Consider the following 20,866-nt stretch of genomic DNA (forward strand, 5'->3'; position numbering starts at 1 on the left):
GCCGTGAGTTCACAGCGCTGCGGGGATGGGGGTGTGCCGAGCCGGCGAGGGGTCCCGGGTCCCGCACACGGAGCGGGAGGGACGGGAGCAAGAACTCAGGAGCCCGCGGCAGCCGCGGTGCAGACAGAGAAATGCAAACGTGAGGCCGGAGCCGAGCCGGCGAGTCGGACCGTCCGCCAGGGGCCCGCGCGGCTCCTATAAGACAACACACACGCAGTGAACACCAGCGAGGCTGGGGGCGTCCCCGGGGTCAGCTCGTGGGGACGGCGCGGTGGGGAGCAGGGGGCGCCCTCCAAGTCCTCCATCCCGGGCACGGGCGGGCGGGAGCGCTGCCGTCGGCCCCCACTGTCCAGGCCCCGCAGTCCCGGCGGCTCTGCGGAAGCAGCTGCGCGGAGTCGGGACGCGCGGCCCCGGCGAGGCAGGAGGCGGGAGAGCCAGCCGGACACGGCGCCATCTGCACGCACGTGGCCACAGAGGGCGCGCCGTCTCCGCTGCTCCTGACGTCCCGTCCACCCCCCACCCCCCGCCAGGCTGGCCTCCGTGGCCACACTGACTGGGTCACCAGAGGCTGCGCTGCTCCGCCCAGACTTCTGGAAACATCTGAGAGAACCGCGGGCAAAAGCTGCAGGGGGAGGGGCCCCCAGCACAGCCCCCCCACCCGGCGGCTCCGGCCATTGCGACCCTGGCGCCGAGTGAGGAGACAGGGCTGGACCCGAGCGGGCCGCCCAGCCCCTCACGGGGCCTCCAGGAGCAGAGGGTCCTGGGTCCCAGGGCCGCTGCTGGAAACACGCGTTTGGATAAACTGAGATCACGGCTACCAGAGCCAGGCTCCAAGGCGGCCACGCCAGGAACGAAGAGCAGGCCTCCAAGCACCCGAAGAGTTCTGAACGAGCCCAGGACCGACCAGCGCCAAAGCCTTAAGGACCAAGTTCTCACTGCGACACGGCCCTGGCCTCTTCTCAGGCTCCACCCGCGCACATCACTGCTGTGAGCAGAGACGTGAAAACCAGTGGAGAGGGCGACGCAGGCTGATAAACACATCTGACTGCGGAAGCCCACAGTCCACCAGACAGACAGGGCCCAGCCTCACCTCCAGGGAGAAGGACAGAAAGACACACAGACACCTGCTCGGTCAGGGCCCAGCCTCACCTCCAGGGAGACAGACAGAAAGACACACAGACACCTGCTCGGTCAGGGCCCAGCCTCACCTCCAGGGAGAAGGACAGACAGACACACAGACACCTGCTCGGTCAGGGCCCAGCCTCACCTCCAGGGAGAGGGACAGGCAGACGGACCCTGCTCGGTCAGGGCCCAGCCTCACCTCCAGGGAGACAGACAGAAAGACACACAGACACCTGCTCGGTCAGGGCCCAGCCTCACCTCCAGGGAGACAGACAGAAAGACACACAGACACCTGCTCGGTCAGGGCCCAGCCTCACCTCCAGGGAGACAGACAGAAAGACACACAGACACCTGCTCGGTCAGGGCCCAGCCTCACCTCCAAGGAGTCCCCGGATATGACCAGTGCACAGTCATGCTTCCTTCGAAAGGCATTCAGCTCCAAATGGGCTTCTCCCCGACTGGTTACCTCCATAAAAGGGGAAAAAGTACCCAATTACAATGCTATTTAAGTCACACACACAAACACGCCCTGATATACAAATCACAGATCTTTAGACACTTCTAAAACCAGAAGGTGCTTTACACAGGAAATTCTATAACAAACTGCTCTTTCAAATTTCTTCTACAGTGCTGGGAATAAATACCTACTTATTTAATACGAACTGCTTTCCAACGTGTGGCAACTCAAGGCAGGACACGTACACTGTAAAGTGCAGGGCAAGTACCACAATTACAGTGAGACAAAGTGAACAGAAGAACTGGCTTGTCAAGAAAGAGAGACAAACGGCCCCCCACCACCGCCCCCCATGAGCTAACAGGCGCCTTTGCGTAGCTGGGGAAGACAACTGGCTTTTCTCAATATACGCGGGTAAGAGAGCATGACGACCATGAACTGGAAGTCTCTCCACTTTCATAGGGCAGTGGGGTCGGGGTGAGTGTTAACGCCAGGGATGCCGCTCTGCACACACGTCAACACACCTCAGCATCACAGCCCGAGGAAGCCGAGTTCCTCGTGGCCACACAGCAGGGAGGGACGGAATGACCTAAAATCAAGGCTTCATTTAAAGACGCCTCTTTTCATAACATGCCAAGTGATACAAAATGCTTTTATAAAATTGTTTCTGTTGTCTCTACCACGGGTTTCAACTTATTCTATTAGTTCAAGCAAACTGAGTTATCTGGAGGATTGAATGATGGAAAAGAGTAAAATCAAGTCATAATCTCGAAATATCGTTAATTTTTGAATGAAAATATTTCAGAAACCAACATACTAGTTTTTGACATTCTTTCTGTGGAGATTTTATGGGGCATAAAAGAAATGATATATAACAGGACTGAAATAAAAAACTTCATGGGTCCAGATTAATCAATCCAGATTCATCTTTAAATAGGTAGGTTTTATTGTGGAAATTTTATTTGTGGGGCTATAACACTGCAAAGTCAACAAAAATTGATCTGAAGTTTTATCAGAATCATTAATAATTTAATTGCAAATAGTAGTCTGCAGGGCCTAATTTGTGATTCTGATGCTTCAAAATAAACTACATTTACATGTAAATTATATTCAAATCACTATTTCTGTAGGTGCAAGGGCTTCATTTGGAACAGAGACACACAACGTCTGTTCAGCTACCATCAATCAAGACCCAAGAAACTTTTATTTTTTGTTTGAATCAAATTTCATCATAACTAGTAGATACAGTAAACACACAAATTTCGATCATTTCTATTAATTTTCTTTGATCTAATTAAGGAAGATAATTTAACCTGAAGATGGTAGTAGATTAAAAACACATTTCTACTTTGTATTTAAAGCTTGTTTCACAAAAGCAGCTTCTCAACCACATGTATTGTGTCTAACTAATAGACAAACGTAATTTTTTTTTTCTTTTGGCTGCACCGTGCAGCTTGTGGGATCTTAGTTCCCCGACCAGGGATGGAACCTGGGGCCCTGGCAGTGACAGTGCCAAGTCTTAACCACTGGCCCTCCAGGGAATTCCCAAACGTAATTTTTTATCAATATACACTTTTATAAATTGAACGGAAAATGACTGCAGTATGTCTATTTTAAAATAGATATTTAGTCGTTAATAATTCTAATAGTACAACAGAAAAATACTCTTGAATTTAGACCTTGTTTCCCTCTATCAAAAGCAGCTTTTTGATCACATTTAATATATGTAACTAACAGAAATCTATTTTTAACATGTTTTTATAAATCGAGTAAGAAACTTACTTCTCTTTTAAAATAGTATCTATTAATTAATAAATAACTGTGTATACATTCTCACAAAACCAGTAAGTTTCAATTCAAAACATTTAAAATTCAAAGTGATGTGGACATACACTTACCGGCCTGAAAACGTGCGTGTCCTGCGTTCGAGACACCAGGTGAGAACTCTTGGCGATGCACGTGGCCGTCTCCAGTTTATCACCCGTCAGCATCCATATCTAGGAAAGAGTTTCAGCTGGTGAACCCCAACTCTGTCACGTGTTCATCTCTGAAAAGTGTCTGTGCTTGAAAAGATATTTACACATCCGTGTTTTCAGCATCACCGTTCAAAACAGCCAAAACATGAAGCAACACATGAGTCCATGGATGGATGATGGAGAAACCAAATGTGGTCCATCCATATAAGGAATATTAAACAAGGCAGGGGATTCTGACACCTGCAACAACTGATGAGTGAAACAAACCAGTCACAAAAGGACAAACACCGCATGATTCCACCTGATTGAGGTCCCCAGAGGAGTCAGACTCGTAGAGACAGGCAGGAGATGGTGGGTGCCAGGGCTGGGGGAGGGGGAGGGGGAGCTAGCGTTTCACGGGGACAGAGTTTCAGTTTTACAGCGTAAAGAGTTAAGGCAGGTGGAGGGTGCTTGCTGTTACACGACAGTGTGAATGTACTTAGTGCCACTGCACCGTGCACTTAAAAATGGCTTCGATGGTAAACTTTACATCATGCACATTTTACCACAATAAAAGTCTCTGCCGACTTGCTTGGCTGAAACAGGTAAGAGCGAAGTGACGTTTAGACACAGCAGCAGAGCTGAGGCAGGTGAACGACTGGGGATTAGGAGCCTCGCGGCTGAGGCTGAGCAGGACGCCTGAGTATGACAGAAGGCTATGTCTACACGGCCTTGCAGGCCCAGCAAACAGGCCCAAGGACCACAGGCCGAGGGCTTGCAGAGCTAGGGGGACCCTGAAATCCTTGTTCTCACTTGTGTGAGATTTTCGGTTGAAAACTGAGGTTCAAAATGGGTAAACGGTCAACAGTTAACCCGAAAGTTGTTTCCTATCAAATAAGTCATGTCAAATAACACCACTTAAAAAAATATATATTTTTTAAATCTAGCCCTTTTATTTTACTTTATTTATTATTATTATTATTATTATTATTATTATTATTTTTTGGCCATGCCGCATGGCTTGTGGGATCTCAGTTCCCAGACCAGGGATTGAACTTGGGCCACGGCAGTGAAAGCCCGGAATCCTAACCACTAGGCCACCAGGGAACTCCCGAACACCACTTTTACTTAAAAATATCAAACACATGCACATATTGTATGTGTAAATATCCTTAGACTGAAAAGAGAGCAAAATCAGCACACTTTATACATAACAGGATGGTTTATATATCTTTTCTATAACTGCAGCAACTTCTTGCTATCATCTGAATTTTTCAGATGTATCATATGTATCATACATAAATATGCGTTTTTGGGAATAGGAAACAAAAAATTTACATGGTATACTGGTTCTCCACTTAGGCACAATCTACCTGTGGCTCTTTTCAGTGTCTGAGGGTTTGTGTTTTTTGTTTATGTTACACATTAATATTCACTTTACCGAGCCTGGATCTAAGACAACGACACGTCACCGTGACAAAGTTGGGGACAATTAACGCCACAGAACAAGAAGGCCCGCTGCTGACAACTCAGGGACACGTGTGGCCTGGCCGAGCGCCACCTCTCAGGCTCAGAGGACGGGCTGAAACCACATCCTTGAACTATGACGGGACGAAAGAGTCTGCTTCTCCTGACGGAACATGAAAAGGAAAAAGGGCAGAACCCCAGCAAGCCTTACTGACTTCAGAGCTTAGCAAGCAGCTCATACAAGCACCCAAATCTTTACACAAGAAACGTGCAGGCCTCGGCTGTGTTGACAGCCCAGCAGCAACACCCAAGAGCGAGCCTGATGGGGAGCTCGCGAAAAATCACAATGGAATGAGCAGGTCGTCTGCCTCTAGTCAGTCATGTTTCTCCACACAAGCCTCTGGCCGCACAGGCTTAGCTCGGGTCACCGTCCTGAGTCTGAGCTGCTCTCTTCCACTCTGACCAGCACCTGGACAGCACACGCAGACAGCAGCGGCCGCCCCCGCCACGGCCCTGAACGGGTGCGGAGGCTCCGACATCTCCCCGGCCCGAGGCCTGGACGGCAGGGACCCCCTGCTGTGCCCGTCACGGTGCCCTGATCAGAACGTGCTGAGTGTATTGTTATTTGCAGCCGCCCACAGCTTTGCCTTCTGACAGTTTCCTCCAGTTCTCTCTCTCTCTGCTCCAGTCAGACACAAGTATTTCTTTTAAAAGCAAGCTGTACTTTTTTCACTCTCAGTCCTTGAGGCAGCACTGAAATGCATTTTCTCAGCCATCTGTAATTGAACTTCAGCTTCAGTGAGAGCACAGGTAAGTAAGGCAAGAAAGCAGTTTCCTGAGAACTAAAACTTACACCACAACGTGCTAATCTCCCCTGGACCCGAAGAGGACAAACCGTTAGGAAAAGACAGCAGGACAGTAGGTCAGTAGGTCAGGCAGGGAGCATCACGCGGCCTACGGGGAAAACCTCCCCGCGCGGATAAAAGGCTGCCTGGGGAGCAGCTCCGGCCGGGACAGGCCTCCGGCTGCTGTGAGGACGCCCGCCCGCGGCCGGGAAGGCAGCCGAGGAGGACAGACGGCCGCCGGGAAGGCGGGGGCAGAGCCGCCCGAGCCAGCCGCCGTGTCTGGGTGGCGGGCGGGCGGGCGGGCGGGCGCAGCCCCCGGGGCGGATCTCCGCGGACACGCAGAGACCTCCGCTCACCAAGGCCCTCGCACCCTCCACCCCGGGCGGGGTTCACGGCACCACCTCCAGGGGGCGCCCGCTGCCTCGCGGTACCTTGATGCCCGCGTTGCGCAGCATCTCCAGGGTGGGCCTCACGTCCGCCTGCAGCTGGTCCTCCACCCCCGTCAGGCACAGCAGCTCCATCTCCCGCTCCAGGCTCTCCACCACGGCGGCCACCTTGAGCGTCCTGTCGTGGATGCTCAGCTTGGCCTGGTTGTAGCGGCTCTGGGGACAGGCGGGCGGTGCTGTGACTCGCGCAGGGCTGGCCGAGGCGGGGACACCCGCGGCGCCGCCCCCGTGCGCACCGTCTCCCCGAGGCCACGGCGGGAGGCCGGCCGCTCACCTCGAAGTCCTGGTACTGCTCCTCCGTCAGCGCCCTCTTGGCCACCACGAGGGTGCGCAGGCCTTCGCGGGCCATGTTGCCGCACTGCAAGAGAGAGGCAGGTCACACGCGGCCCGGCCACCGCCCCCTGCGGTCACGGCCACGTCCTCCGCCAGCTCATCCCGCCAGACCCACATCCCCGCGGGAGGGCGGGAGCGGCCGGCCCGACCCGGGGCCCCTGCGCCTCCCGACCGCCGGGCACGGCTCTCTCCCCACTACGGCAGTGGGACGGGCTGCGCGTGTGCGCGACACAGACACGGCCACACGAGCCGTGCGGGCGGCCGTCACGGCCACCGAGGGAGCCGGGACTCGGAGCGTCCGACCGCCGCCCTTCGGAATCAGCGATACCAGGGGACTTCCGCCCGGCCCGGGGACACACTTCCACGCGCGTCCATCGCGCCCGGCCCCGTCCGTTCAAGGGCAGAGGCCCCCGTTCCCGGGTCACGGCAAAGCTCGTTCACTGCACTTGGTAACGTCCGCAGGCACGTCCTCAGGATAAACCATCCCGAGTCTCTGGGGTTCCTTTCTAACCCGCCGGGGAGACCTGATCTGCCGCCCGCTGTCACACACCAGGCCGGGTGCGGAGAGGTCCCCGCTCGCGCGCCAGCCCCGCACTCGCCGCGGCCCGCGGATCCTGGGGCCCGGCGGGCGACGCCACGGTGTCCCTTCGTACCACCCTGCTCCCCAAGCCTAGCTCCGTCTCGTTTCTAACAAACACACACCTGGGGGCAAAGAGGGGGGCCTGCGCTGAGAGGAAGGAGCTGCCCCCCAGGCGCCGCCGCCTCGGCTCGTGGGCATCGCGTCCACGCAGAGGATGGGCTCACACTGCAGGCCCTTTCCGCCGCAGGACGGACAGTGGAGGTGTGTTTTGTTCTTTTAGTATTTGGGGAACACACGCTGATAACCAAGAATCCAGCTTGGGAGCTTCTGTGACACAGAACAGCCCCCTGTGAACTCAGGCTCTGAGTACCTGCTGGCGTTTGAATAAAGTGAGAGGCTTCCCCACGACAAGAGTATTAACAACAAAGAGTGGGGTGGGAGGGTGTTGAAAGATTTATCCATGGGAGAAACTACCATGTTGGAAATAAATGCACAAAGGATTTTTAATAAAGTTATCTTTGTGAAAAACAGTCTGACATTATCTGTCTGTTGCAAGACATTTATCGATTTGACCTCATAAAGCTAAGTAAATTAAACAAGGATTTTATAATTAATTGCACATCATTATGACCCAAAGTAATTTTTATGGCATTTTACTAGGTCTTCAGGGAATTTAATTTATTCATGTCCCTGATTAAATCCAGTGCCTGAAGGAGCTATTGATTCATATTGCCAATACCGTCGTGGACGTGGGCTGTGGCCCCTGGACTGACAGACAGACTCCCGGCCCGAAGGGGGGTGGACACGCTCGAGCCCCACCGACAACATGCACACAGTGAAGGGGGTCACGCTCATAAATTCAGCGGTTTAGTTTTACTCTGAAATCTAAGTTTTTACAAATACATAAATGTAAACAACAAATAATCTCATGACGCTAAATACAAATCGTATTTGTTCAGGGAGCATTTGATGAAAATATAGGATTGGTTATATTTGGATCTTATCTCCACGTTTAAAGTGAATCCTATGTACGTATTAGAATTAAATTCTAACTAAAATATCCTGGTAAATAATTTAGGTTACAAAATAAATATGTTAAAATATAACTCTGGTTATATGCACAATACTATTTAAGAATATTTTAGTGAATGATTAGGGATGCTTTCTAGTTTTTCACCAAAATAAACAAAATATTCTTCATAAGGACCCACTTGCACACATCTACACATATTCACACAGAAACCAAAAATAGTAGTTGTTCACACAGAAAGTACAGTATTTATAATTTACAGCACTCCTATCCTCTCTGCTTTATGAACCGACGGTGTCTGGTGTGAAACCCGGCATCTTGATTCACTCCAGTGACACCAGCAAGCACCTACAAGTCGGAGAAAGGATGCCGTGCTTCTGTCACTGCCCTGCGTTTTGGAAAAGCATCTGCACAATGTGGACAGCTCATACCTCCTCCTCCAGCCAGTCATTATACTGGACGACGGTGGACATGGCAACGTCGGCACCTTTCATATAGAACGTGATCTCTGCCGTGGACTCGTCCTGTAACAAGACAGGAGTGAACACAGACATGTTGAGGCCACGCTGTGGCTAATGGGGGGCCGCTCTAACGGGAACGCACCAGGAGGGCAATTCTCCGTGAACCCACTCCCCCGGGTGAGTTACTCAGACACCTTCTAGGCAGGGCTGTGTCCTCCCTAGATGCTCCGGCCACCAGGAACCGAGAGCATAACTGTGGCTCTCAAGATGCTGTGCTGAGGGTTTTGAAATAACATCTGTAAATGAATATACGCCTTGGACTGCAAGGTAAGTTCTCTCAAATTTCCAGAGCTTGGGTGAATAAGCTTCCTAGTTTAGCCAGCTTGCAAGATGTATTTGTGGTATTCGCTACAAAAAATTTAACAGGGGTATATTTTAGCAACTATATGGTCATAAATCATTCTTCAGGTAAACTCTTTGGCTGCTACTGCTGTGGAAAACAAAGCAGCTCGAGCTGATTTCAAAACTTCATGAACATCTTCTACTTATTCTGCCTCAGCCGTCTTAGGAAAGCCGTTTTAAAGCATGACTATTAGAGCCACACCAGCTTCTCGGCATGAATGATCAGTCTGGATTTTATTATCACAGAACACTGTGACGAGCATACAGCCCTGGAGTGAGCCTTGAGAGGCCGCTGCAGTGACCTCACAGTGACCAGAGCAGGCGGCCAGCGTACCCTGACGATGACCCCCATCCGCTTGCTCTCCGAGGTGAAGGGGAAGGTCTGCAGGATGCAGTAGGTCAGGATCTGGCCGCTGGGGGTCCTCAGCTGCATGGACGTGAGGTCTCTGTTGACCAGAGTGAGGCCGACGCTCTCCGTCCACTGCACCAGGGCCACCTGCGGGAGACCAGTGAGACGTGAGGCCACTCGCTCCCCGGGGAGGGGGCATCAGGCCAGCGGTCAGTGAGCTCGCCGAGATGCCACCAAGAGACGAAACCGACCACGTCCAGGCCCTGCTGTTTCTGAGGCCGCGTCTAGTATTCGTTACAGGAAAGCGATACGCGGCGAGACAGAGGGCCTTGGTCTTGCCGTCTAAGATAAAGGCCGCTGGTGAGCACACTTGGGTTGCGATTTGTGTTACTATCGGCCGACAGCCAGGGTTTAAGATCTACGCGGAGCGCCCGCCGGGCTGGGCGGCTCGGAGAGCAGGAGGGGCTGGGCTCGAGGACGCCCGCGACAGTGACGCCCTGAATCCCTCGTGTGCCTCAATTGTGGACCAACTGGCGACTGGGGGCTCCACGGCCAGCACGTCTGCGGGGAGGGCGGGCCCGGGCGCCAAGCCCGACTCCGACAGTTGGAAGCCCCGTGACCTGGCCCTTTGCGTACTGAGGCTCAGCCGCCCGTTCTGTGGAAGATGTATTTGCAAACTGTTCTAAAGGGGAAACGATCAAAGGAGGCTCCCTGGCATGTGGCAAGGGCTCAAAAATAGAAAGTATTCTTACTTACAATCATTTATTATTTAAACATAAAAATCTTAAGTGGAAAAGTAATTTTTAAAGTTCACCATTTATGAATAGTAATTTTTATGACAATAAGCATTTTCAGAAAAAAAATCAGTTTGTCTTTAAAAGCAACCTCACTGCGAGAAATTCATGACATGCTGCCCCCGCCGTGCAGGTGAGGACCCCGCGGCCGCCGGGCAGTGGCTCCTTCCCCCTGGGGGCCCTGGGCCTCCCCTGACCCTGGCGCCTTGCCCTCGCCTGCAGTGCCTTTCACCACCTGTGCTTTCAGCGTCTGACCTGGGGTTCTGAGAAGTCATATCATTCAAGAGCCTTTTAAATTCTGTCTAGTGTGCAGATGTTACTCGTCTATCCGAGTCATTCCTGAAATCTCCCGTCTGACGAGATCCTCAGCAGCTCTGGTGCCGAGGTGAGACCGCTCAGGTCGGAATCCTCGAGCGCCGTGTACCAGCTCCATGAATCTGGGTGACAGGCTGCAGTCCTAAGCTCCGGTCTCCTCGTCGATAAGATGGTGACGACCTCCCAGGGCTATGCTGAGGTCTGACCCACCCGTGGGGCCTTTGGCACATTAATGATCAATTCAACGTCAGGGTTTCACCCTCCACCCTTCCTCACGTAAGCCATTTAGGCGGAGCGGGAATCACTTTAAAAATAAGGTTTTCCAAGTAATTTCCCACAAATATAACTGCAGAAAAGTCCCGACAAGCTTGTCAAGTGTCTGACATCGTGGGGTGGGCAGCATGCTGCGGGTGGACAGAGCATCCGAAGACAGCGAGGCAGACAGAGCCAGCGCGAGGCACTTTCTGGGGCTGCAGGGGTGCCCGTGGGGCGGGGGTGCCCTGGGGCAGAGCCGAGGGCGACAGTTTAAGTCGCCTGTGCCGGTCCCTTGGTGGCTGGTTCCCCACACACTCCCACGTGGCTTCCCTGAAAGGGGTCCAGGACAGATGGTACCCAGCCTCTCCCGGACAGGGTGACTTTAGTTCCCATTTTCTAGGATTTTGCAAAGGACCTAAACAGAAGCGGGACTACTGCTTCAGAATAGTAAAGACACATACCTTTTTATACGGTTTTAAATTACAATTTCGTCTTATTTTATACGTAGTCAATACATCAGAATTCACCTTATAAAAACTTCTGGTATTTTTAAAAGTTTACATGGTAGCGTCGGCCTGTGATAAACAGGTTACGGCAACTTCGGAGAAGCAGGAGTGGGAGTGAGGGTCACGCTGAGGGGGGTCCTGGGGCCCCGGACTTGCAGCTGGCGTCTCGAGGGAGCCCTGCGCCGACCAGGCCCAGGATGCGCGCCCATCAACCGCCAGCAAGCAGCCCCGGCTCGAGCCCGGCCCGCAAGCCCAGGTGGGCCAGGCCAGCTCAGGGGTGAGAGCCCACCCCGGACAGAGAAGGCAGAGCCGAAGGAAGGACGTCCTCCCCGCAGCTGGGCAGCCCGAGGGGGCGGCACTCACGCACGGGAGCTTCCAGCAAAGGAGAGGACAGACCGACGCAGCACCGGACGGCCCGACAGCCCAGCGGCCGAGGCCGCAGCAAGGCCGCCCGCGGTGGACGCTTCCACCCCGCTGCCCAAGGGGACACTGGCTGTGGCCACCGTCCCGCCCGGCAGCGGGGCGTCACAGCCAGTCCACGAGGCCGCAGCCAGGGTCTCCACGAGACATGTGAGCGCAGCCGGCTCTGAAGGCCTGGCCCCCGCCGGACTCCTGACCCCCATGCCAGTGTCCACTGAAACGGCTCTTTCCCAGCCCGTCCTGGTTTGCTGGCAGCCGTGGAGACGCCTGTCAATACTCCTGACGCCGGAGTCGAGCACTGGCTTACAGGGCGGATGACATCAGCTTTCTAGGGGCCCTGACAGCTCTGGGGTCCCACGAACGCATTAAATGTGACACAGTGAGTCACCGTGGAGCTCGAATTAGAAGCCGCATGCCCTGGCTTTCCAGCGCGTTACTAGGATGCTGAAGAAGGCCGGGATCCTGACATGACGCCACGAGGATACCGTACTATAATTTAGAGCATCAGTGATATACTCCAAACTACAGCACTAAAAGAAGACACCTGGACGTCAGCATGTCGAGAGGGGGCAAGTCAACAACTCTGCAACCCCAGTGCAAATGTAAAGCGAAAGTGAAACTCCATATACTATTTCTATACGACCTCTCTGTGTCTGCAGATGACCCAAGACCCCAAGGTTCGCTTTCAGTTTACACAGTGAAAGGCCACTATTACACTCTGACCTGCAGACTGCATCTTCCTGCGAACACGCTCTCATCTCACTGGGTCCCGCTGCAGTCAGGACCCGGGTTTCTCTATCTGGTGACTCACACCTGTTTACTGTTTAGTTTATGCTTGGTTTCATAACTCACTGGGGGCAGCAACGTGTCAGAGAAGTCCGCTGGGCTTCTGCTGCCTAGCCCAGCATCGGCACAGCTGTTCCTGGTCAGTAAGCATGTCAGGTTTCGCTATGTAATGCCAACCGGGAGAAAAGCGTTCAAGCACTCGACGCGATGGACGCTTCAATTACTCTTCTAACGTCAGTCGCTTAGCGCTGGGCAGGATTCTCTCTGGTGATGTAAAATTAAACATTTCTGAACAGACTGATAAGCCAGCAGCCACGAAGGGGGGACGCAAACATGCAGAACTTCCCGCCATGCGCTCGGCACCTCAGTGGAGGCCGCCACGATGCCCACGGCGACCGGAGGGTCCCCTTGGGGCTTTGCCACCTGGCCCTGGAGTGCTGCGGGGCTGGGGGAAAGCGGGTCAGGATGCGGGCTGTTCCCTCTGTGCGTCCGAAATAAATTAGAGGTGTTCCTTTCAGAAGGCTCTGAAGAGTCACTTACACCCAGTGATACTAAACGTCGAAATCAGAGGAAGGAATATTTCTAAGGAATGGGCAGTTTGACTCTATTTTCTTCCTGAGGACGTTTAAGCAAGTAGACCAAACACACGTCTTGAAAGCATGACGCCGCCCCTACAGCAAAACGAACAGCACCGCTGCCGAGGGTGGAGACTCGCCAGGCGGCCAGAGCACAGCGAGGAGTGGAGGCTCTGCCGGCCAAGGCCTCCCCTGGAAGCCCCGCGCAGGCCCGCTGAGAGTAGCCCACTCGGGGTCCCCCGTGACCGAGCCGACCGTCCAGTGACGGAGCCGGACAACAGCGAGCAAGCCTGCGAATGGCCTGGGACGACCCCGCCGGCCGCCCGGGCCTCTGCGGCCACACGCCACCAGCCGCCCTCCAGCCTCGCCGGGGCTGCCCGCCGGCTCCCCGGCACCGTCCCCCAAACCCCCCGTTCTTTCCGCTGTGTCTCCCCCTCCCTCCACGCTGACACGTCCCCCACCCGGGCCTCCCGCAGCCCCGAGACGCCCAACGCCTGCTGGGCTCACTGCTCTACCCTCAGGAACCAGCACAAGACATTTCTTGAATCAGCGAGAACTAACAATCATGATTTAAGGTGATTTAACAGTGGCAAGTTCAACGGGACACTGAAGACAGGCGTGAAAACACAGAGTAGTTTCTGGGCGCTGGCTTGTGTGAGGCGGTCTCCTAGGTCCCGGGAAGAGATGGGGATGAAGCCCTAGTCCAGTATGATCTGGGCTTCGAGCGTAAGAAACCTGATCCTCGCCCTGGGATTACTAGTTCACCTCTAACTATTTCTTCACATGCAAAAGGCCAGTCACCGGAACGAAGCGCAAAGGCTTGCTATTTTGTGGCTTTACACAGTCAACATTCACATCTGTTTTTGGTGATGTAGTTGTTCAAATCTTTTGCTTCTGTTTAAACAGAGCGGTCGTTTTCTCATGATTGAGTTTTGGGAGTTCTTTATCTATGTTGGTTACCAGTCATTTATCAGATATGCATTTTGCAAACATATCCTACAAATCTGTGGCTTGTCTTCATTTTCTTAACAATGTCTTTCGTAGAACGTAGGATTTTTACCTTTAAGTCTAGTTTATCAATTTTTTTCTTTTACAATTTGTACTGTTTGTGACCTACAAAATCATTGCCTAACTAACTCAAGCCTACAAAGGTTTTCTTCTAGAAATTTTATACTTTTGGTTTTTCATTTAGGTCTCTGACCAATTTGAGTTAATTTTTGTAAGAGTGAGAGAGATTAGTTTAGGCTCTTTTTGCATACGGCTGTTCAAATGTTCTGGGTCCCCTAGAGAAATGGAAATAAAAACAAAAATAAACAAATGGGACCTAATGAAACTTAAAAGCTTTTTCACAGCAAAGGAAACCATAAACAAGATGAAAAGACAACCATCAGAATGGGAGAAAATATTAGCAAATGAAGCAACTGACAAAGGATTAATCTCCAAATATATAAGCAGCTCATGCAGCTCAACATCAAAAAAACAAACAACCCAATCCAAAAATGGGCAGAAGACCTAAATAGACATTTCTCCAAAGAAGATATACAGATTGCCAACAAACACGTGAAAGAATGCTCAACATCATTAATCATTAGAGAAATGCAAATCAAAACTACAATGAGATATCATCTCACACCAGTCAGAATGGCCATCATCAAAAAATCTACAAACAGTAAATGCTGGAGAGGGTGTGGAGAAAAGGAAACCCTCTTGCACTGTTGGTGGGAATGTAAATTGATATAGCCACTATGGAGTACAGTATGGAGGTTCCTTATAAAACTAAAAATAGAACTACCATACGACCCAGCAATCCCACTACTGGGCATATACCCTGAGAAAACCATAATTCAAAAAGAGTCATGTACCACAATGTTCACTGCAGCTCTATTTACAATAGCCAGGACATGGAAGCAACCTAAGTGTCCATCAACAGATGAATGGATAAAGAAGACGTGGCACATATACACAATGGAATATTACTCAGCCATAAAAAGAAACGAAATTGAGTTATTTGTAGTTAGGTGGATGGACCTAGAGACTATCATAGAGTGAAGTAAGTCAGAAAGAGAAAAATAAATACCGTATGCTAACACATATATATGGAATCTAAAAAAAAAAAAAAAAAAAATGGTCATGAAAAACCTAGGGGCAAGACGGGAATAAAAGACACAGACCTACTAGGGAATGGACCTGAGAATACGGGGAGGGGGAAGGGTAAGCTGGGACAAAGTGAGAGTGGCATGGACATAGATACACTACCAAATGTAAAATAGATAGCTAGTGGGAAGCAGCCACATAGCACAGGGAGATCAGCTCGGTGTTTTGTGACCACCTAGAGAGGTGGGATAGGGAGGGTGGGAGGGAGGGAGATGCAAGAGGGAAGAGATATGGGGATATAAGTATATGTATAACTGATTCACTTTGTTATAAAGCAGAAACTAACACACCATTGTAAAGCAATTATACTCCAATAAAGATGTTAAAAAAAATGTTCTGGGTCTCATTAAATAATCATCATTTCTGCACTGGATTTCCTTGGCATCTTTATAAAAAATCAACTGACATCTTGGTAACAGAAAGTCTTCCAATCCATGTGCACAATATAGTTCTCATATATAGACTGTCCTTGATTTTTCTTCATTGTCTTACACTTCCCAGCATACAAATCCTATACATATTTTGTTAGATCTACCCTTAAGCATTTCATGGGTTTTTTTGGGGGTTTTTTCTGGTGCTTTATAAATGGTACATTTTAAAATGTCAATTTCTAATTGCTCATTGCTAGTATATACAAATATGAGTAATTTTTGTATATGGATATCATAATGTGCAATTTTGGTAAACTCACTTATTAAATCTTAGTAGAGAGTTAAATTTTTGGTAGAGCCTTTTTGGGATTTTATATGGAGACAATCATATCATCTATTAAAACAAAAGAGACAGTTTTGTTTCTTCCTCTTTTCTGGTCTACCCAGGTTTAATGTAGTTCTTTAGACTCCATTTTGCTAATATATATTTTTCCTGAACATGGTTATTTAATGAGGTTTTCAAAAATAATAGCATTTGGGCTGTGTTTTAATATACTCTCATAAAAATATAAGCTCATCTATTATACACTCCTCATATGCATAATTTTATGTGTGTATTCTTAGTCTGCATTCACTGTTTTGTATTATTTACTATTTTTGCCAACAGTTTTTCCATTTTATTTACCTTTCAAAGGATCAGCTTTTGAATTTACTGCTTATTCAATCGTTACTTTCACGTTTTCCTTTATCTTTTCTTTCTCCTACTTTCCTTTGGTCTTGCCTTTTTCTTCTAAACTTTTTAGTTGGATGCCAACCTCATTTGTTTCATTTCTTTTTACCAGTGCACAGCCCCGGTTTGATTTGCAAGGCACTGCCTAACACATGAGCCGGTGGAGGTGGAGTTTCCATCTGCTGACCACTCCCGGGAGGTGGTGTCTGAGCGGGAGATGCTTGGTGTTCGCATGGAGGCTGCTTCTGACCATTGGCCTCCCCTGACCATGGCCCCTCTTGGGATGTTATCCCCGTACTGGGTCAGATTGCCGCTACATGTGGTCCTTCTAACAGAAGAAGAAAGCTGCTGGGGGCGGGTGGAATTTTTAGGTCTTTGACTCAGAATTCATCTCAGGAGCAGGTAACACACTGCTGCTTGCTTTCCCCATTGGTGTGGCCCTCCCAGTGGAAGGGGCAGAGGAGGTGCCACCTCTTCCTGTTTCCTTTGGATGCTGTCAGTGATGGTACAGGCCATGTAAGAATGGCTATTTCTCTAACTTAGCTTTAAGACATTTCTAACAATGTGATTATTGACAATAATACAAAGGTCAAAATAATTAAAATGTGAGTGTAAAAATTACGTATCTAAGTGGGAGCCTAAGCTAAATCTCATCCAGAGGCCAAGTTAGTAACACACTTGGGTAATTGTTGTCACAGGCAATTGGTTTATGCTTTCACTTCTCCATGCTAAGTAACTCGTGCGGGGCAAGATTTTATTATTAATTTTCTCTATAATTCCATTATTCAGAAATTTTTGTTCTATCATTCTTTTTTTTAATCAAAGTTTCCTTTTTTCCTCCTTTTTACATTTATTTTATTTTTTTATTCATTTTTGGCTGCGTTGGGTCTCCGCCGCTGCGCATGGGCCCTCTCCAGTTGTGGCGAGCGGGGGCCGCTCTTCGTGGCGGTGCACGGGCCTCCCATTGTGGTGGCCTCTCTCCTTGCAGAGCACGGGCTCTAGGCACACGGGCCTCAGCAGCTGTGGCTCGCAGGCTCTAGAGCGCAGGCTCAGTAGCTGTGGCGCACGGGCTTAGTGGCTCCGCGGCATGTGGGATCTTCCCGGATGAGGGCTCGAACCCGTGTCCCCTGCATTGGCGGGCGGATTCTTAAGCTCTGCGCCACCAGGGAAGCCCTGTGCTATCAATCTTGGAAAGCCTGGGAGACGTTTCCTTTTCCACATTAGCGATTACACCCGCACAACTGCCAGCTATGCTCCAGGGACACATTATTTACCGTGTACTTTATAAATCATAATTTGATCACCGACATGTCTTCATTTTCAATTGTGGTACTACCATCACTGTTATAATTTACTAGAATTATGAACATAACGTGAACCTGATCGCCTGGAAAAGCTGCCAGTCAATACTCATGGCAGGCTGTGTGGCTCACGCTCTGTCCTGCTCCTGAGGGTCACGGAGGGGGGCTCACGCCACAGACAGGGACCTGCTCCCCGCAAACATGCTGACGCCACACCACAGCGAGTCCTGCTTCAATAAGCAGACACCATAAAGTGAATTTAAATCCACAGCACACTGCATACGTTAGAGTAAATCAAAAGCAATGCTGTTAAGGGTGGGACGCGCTTCTGTTTTTAAGTCATCCACTCGTGGTTTGTCATAAACTTTAGCTGATTCTTGCACGCAAATGTCCACATGAGCAGATGATACCTACACCCTGAAATAATACTTAATATAGAAATTATATATGTGAGGGGCATGGCCACAGACGAGAAAGGATGTTACCAACAGACAGCAAGTTTACAGGCCTAAGAGTCATTGAAAATCATGGCCAATCAATCTTTTTGAACCAAAGCGGCCAGGGGTCTTGGGGTTGCGTCGCACTGGCCTTGCTCACTCGAGGTGACGACCTGGCGCCCGAGGCGCCGCCCCCTGGGCTGACTCGGTGGTGCCTGTTGGGGACACTGGCTCCGTCTCAGCTTCCTGCAGCTGCACTGGACACACAGCTCACGAGGGCTGGATTTTAACTTTGTCCAGGAATTTCCAGGAACATGTAAAGTTTGCTAAGCTGGAGTCTGCTACGCTGAGGCTGTACAGGCAAAGTGATAGGCAAGCGAAACTTTCTACGCTCTTGGAGAAAATGAAATATTGACCACTTATCATAAGAAACAGCGACTGGGGCCTAAGTAGGCTGCAGGTTCTGAATCCGAAATCACTCCTCCCGCTCTGACGCTCCAGCACCCACTGCATGTGACAGCTCCAAACACACACGTCACTGCAAAGTGCCCAGTGACCACACCTCAGAAAGCCTTTAACAGCTTAAATTCCTCAGAATTCCATTATCTGTATAATAAAAATGCATTTGTGCACATGCACAGGTAAGGTAGGAGAGCCTGTTTTCAGGAAAGTGAAAATGAAGAACTGCTGCAAGATCAGAGACTCAAAAACCAGCACGTTCTACTCAATAAGTCACATTCTTTCTGAAAACTAAGATGAGATGGGCTTCCCTGGTGGCGCAGTGGTTGAGAATCTGCCTGCTAATGCAGGGGACACGGGTTTGAGCCCTGGTCCGGGAAGATCCCACATGCCGCGGAGCAACTAGGCCCGTGAGCCACAACTACTGAGCCTGCGCGTCTGGAGCCTGTGCTCCGCAACAAGAGAGGCCGTGATAGTGAGAGGCCCGCGCACCGCGATGTAGAGTGGTCCCCACTTGCCGCAACTAGAGAAAGCCCACGCACAGAAACGAAGACCCAACACAGCCAAATATATATATATATATATATATATATATATATATATATATATATATAATAAGATGAGAGGACACAAGAGCCATAAGCAAGTAGGGATTATCAGAGAACAGTGTTGATGCAGAGCGTATAAAGCCAGTTAAGTCTCCTAAACGATAAGGTTGCTTATTAACCATACACGTTGTGATCGGTCAAGGCTGAGGGCAAACAGAGAACATCAACTGAGCCATTTCCCTGGAAAAAGCTCCAGGGTGCAATATTCTAAGCACTTTATTCAATAAAAAATGCTTCTAAAACAGTACTTTGGTGATTGGGAAACACTGCCATCATCCGTCAACCTAACTGCAGCAAAGTTCAATAAGCGAAATAATGAACTGTTCAGATGATTTTCCTCGGGCTTTGGGGACCTGCAAACACGGCATCAACCGAGTGCTTTAAAAATTATGATGAAGTTGAGTCTTTTCATTTTTAGATTTAAAATACGTGTTCGGGATTTCTTAAAGGTTACTTAATGGTATGCCACTTTTAACCATTGTCCAATTTCCTAAGTAGGAAGAAATTTTGAAGTAAAAAATTTAAATATAAGATTAGCAGTTTCTATTTAGTTCTGGAAATCTTGGAATCAGTGAAACCTCTCTCTATTGTGAATTCCTAATTTAAGATTTCAAAAGTGCTATAACATAAAAACCTAAAGATAAAAAAAATCCCAGGTATTTTCAACAAAATTTTAATTTATTTTTGGGAGGTAATAAGGTAAATACGTAACACAGGATTTTTGAAACTTCCAATAAAATTTTCCTTGGGAAACATCTGTGGTCTAAATTTCCCATGCTCAGGACTGGGAAAGCACACGTTTTCAGTATGTAATCACGTGGAACTTGAGAGAATCTCTAGAATGCTAGACTATGAAAAACAGTGTGCTTAACCCTTCCTTTGTAAGAAAAAGAGGTGGTGCATTTCGTCTCAAGGAGCGTCACGGGGACCCGGTACCTGTCTCAAGGCCGACAGGGCACGGCAGGGTGGCAGGGGCAGCTCCTGTGCCTCCTAACGACCCACCCCATCAGCCGAGGCCGCCACAGCTGCTGGGACCACTGAGCTGTGCCGTCCTCTGAGGTTCCCTGTCACCCAGCAAAAACATCGGTACACACACACGATTCCAAAAGTCATACTGAGCTGTGGCTGGAAAGAGATCGTCACACACCTATTGGTTGACATAATCTATAAAGCAGAGCGGTGGTGACGATGAAGGGGACCCTGAGCTCCCGCCCACTGCGTAACTGATCCGGGACGTGGCGCCTGGAATATGCGCCCTGAAGACAGCGGGGTGCTTCCACACTCCCTGCTTTCCCCTCTGTATGACGGCTGAGCTACCCTGTGGAGCGACTCAGCAACTGACCACACCACAGGCAGCCCCAGTTTCCACGGGCTCTCCTAACACTTCCTGGGAAGAGAGGCATGGCGACTCACAAAAAGGCGAAAGCATCTAACTCTGAGACGCCGCCCGGCTAACCCACAGGGAAAGCTCCTCCCGGACCAGCTGGGGATGCAGGGACGGGCATGCGGCACCGAGGCCCCGTGTCGACGAGGCTCATCTCAGGTCACCACCACACCTTCCGGCCCCCCTCCAAGCGGACCGGCAGTGCTGTCCCACCACCTCCCAGGCCTGGGGTTCTGTCCGCCACGATGCACAGAGCCCAGGTCCCGGAAGACGGAATGAAAGCACAGACTCTGCACGTGACAGGAGCACCGCGTGGCTGGGACACGT

At 50.3% G+C, this 20,866-nt stretch overlaps 1 protein-coding gene across 10 annotated transcripts in view; it reads right to left on the reverse strand.

Moving 5' to 3' along the window:
- ATP9B (ATPase phospholipid transporting 9B (putative)) overlaps positions 1-20,866 on the reverse strand; it is a 231,072-nt gene that overhangs the window by 18,701 nt on the left and 191,505 nt on the right. For 8 of the 10 annotated variants that reach the window (XM_057526452.1, XM_057526448.1, XM_057526449.1 and 5 more), the window contains 6 exons: positions 9,430-9,591; positions 8,664-8,756; positions 6,564-6,647; positions 6,275-6,445; positions 3,475-3,573; positions 1,499-1,588 (listed from right to left, as the gene is read on the reverse strand). In XM_057526452.1, the coding sequence (XP_057382435.1) occupies positions 1,499-1,588; positions 3,475-3,573; positions 6,275-6,445; positions 6,564-6,647; positions 8,664-8,756; positions 9,430-9,591 (699 nt within the window). The remainder of the gene's footprint in view (positions 1-1,498; positions 1,589-3,474; positions 3,574-6,274; positions 6,446-6,563; positions 6,648-8,663; positions 8,757-9,429; positions 9,592-20,866) is intronic. The other 2 variants (XM_057526453.1, XM_057526454.1) reach the window with 2 other exon arrangements.

This window comes from Balaenoptera acutorostrata, chromosome 13 (assembly GCF_949987535.1).
Source record: "Balaenoptera acutorostrata chromosome 13, mBalAcu1.1, whole genome shotgun sequence".
Classification (NCBI taxonomy): Eukaryota; Metazoa; Chordata; class Mammalia; order Artiodactyla; family Balaenopteridae; genus Balaenoptera; species Balaenoptera acutorostrata.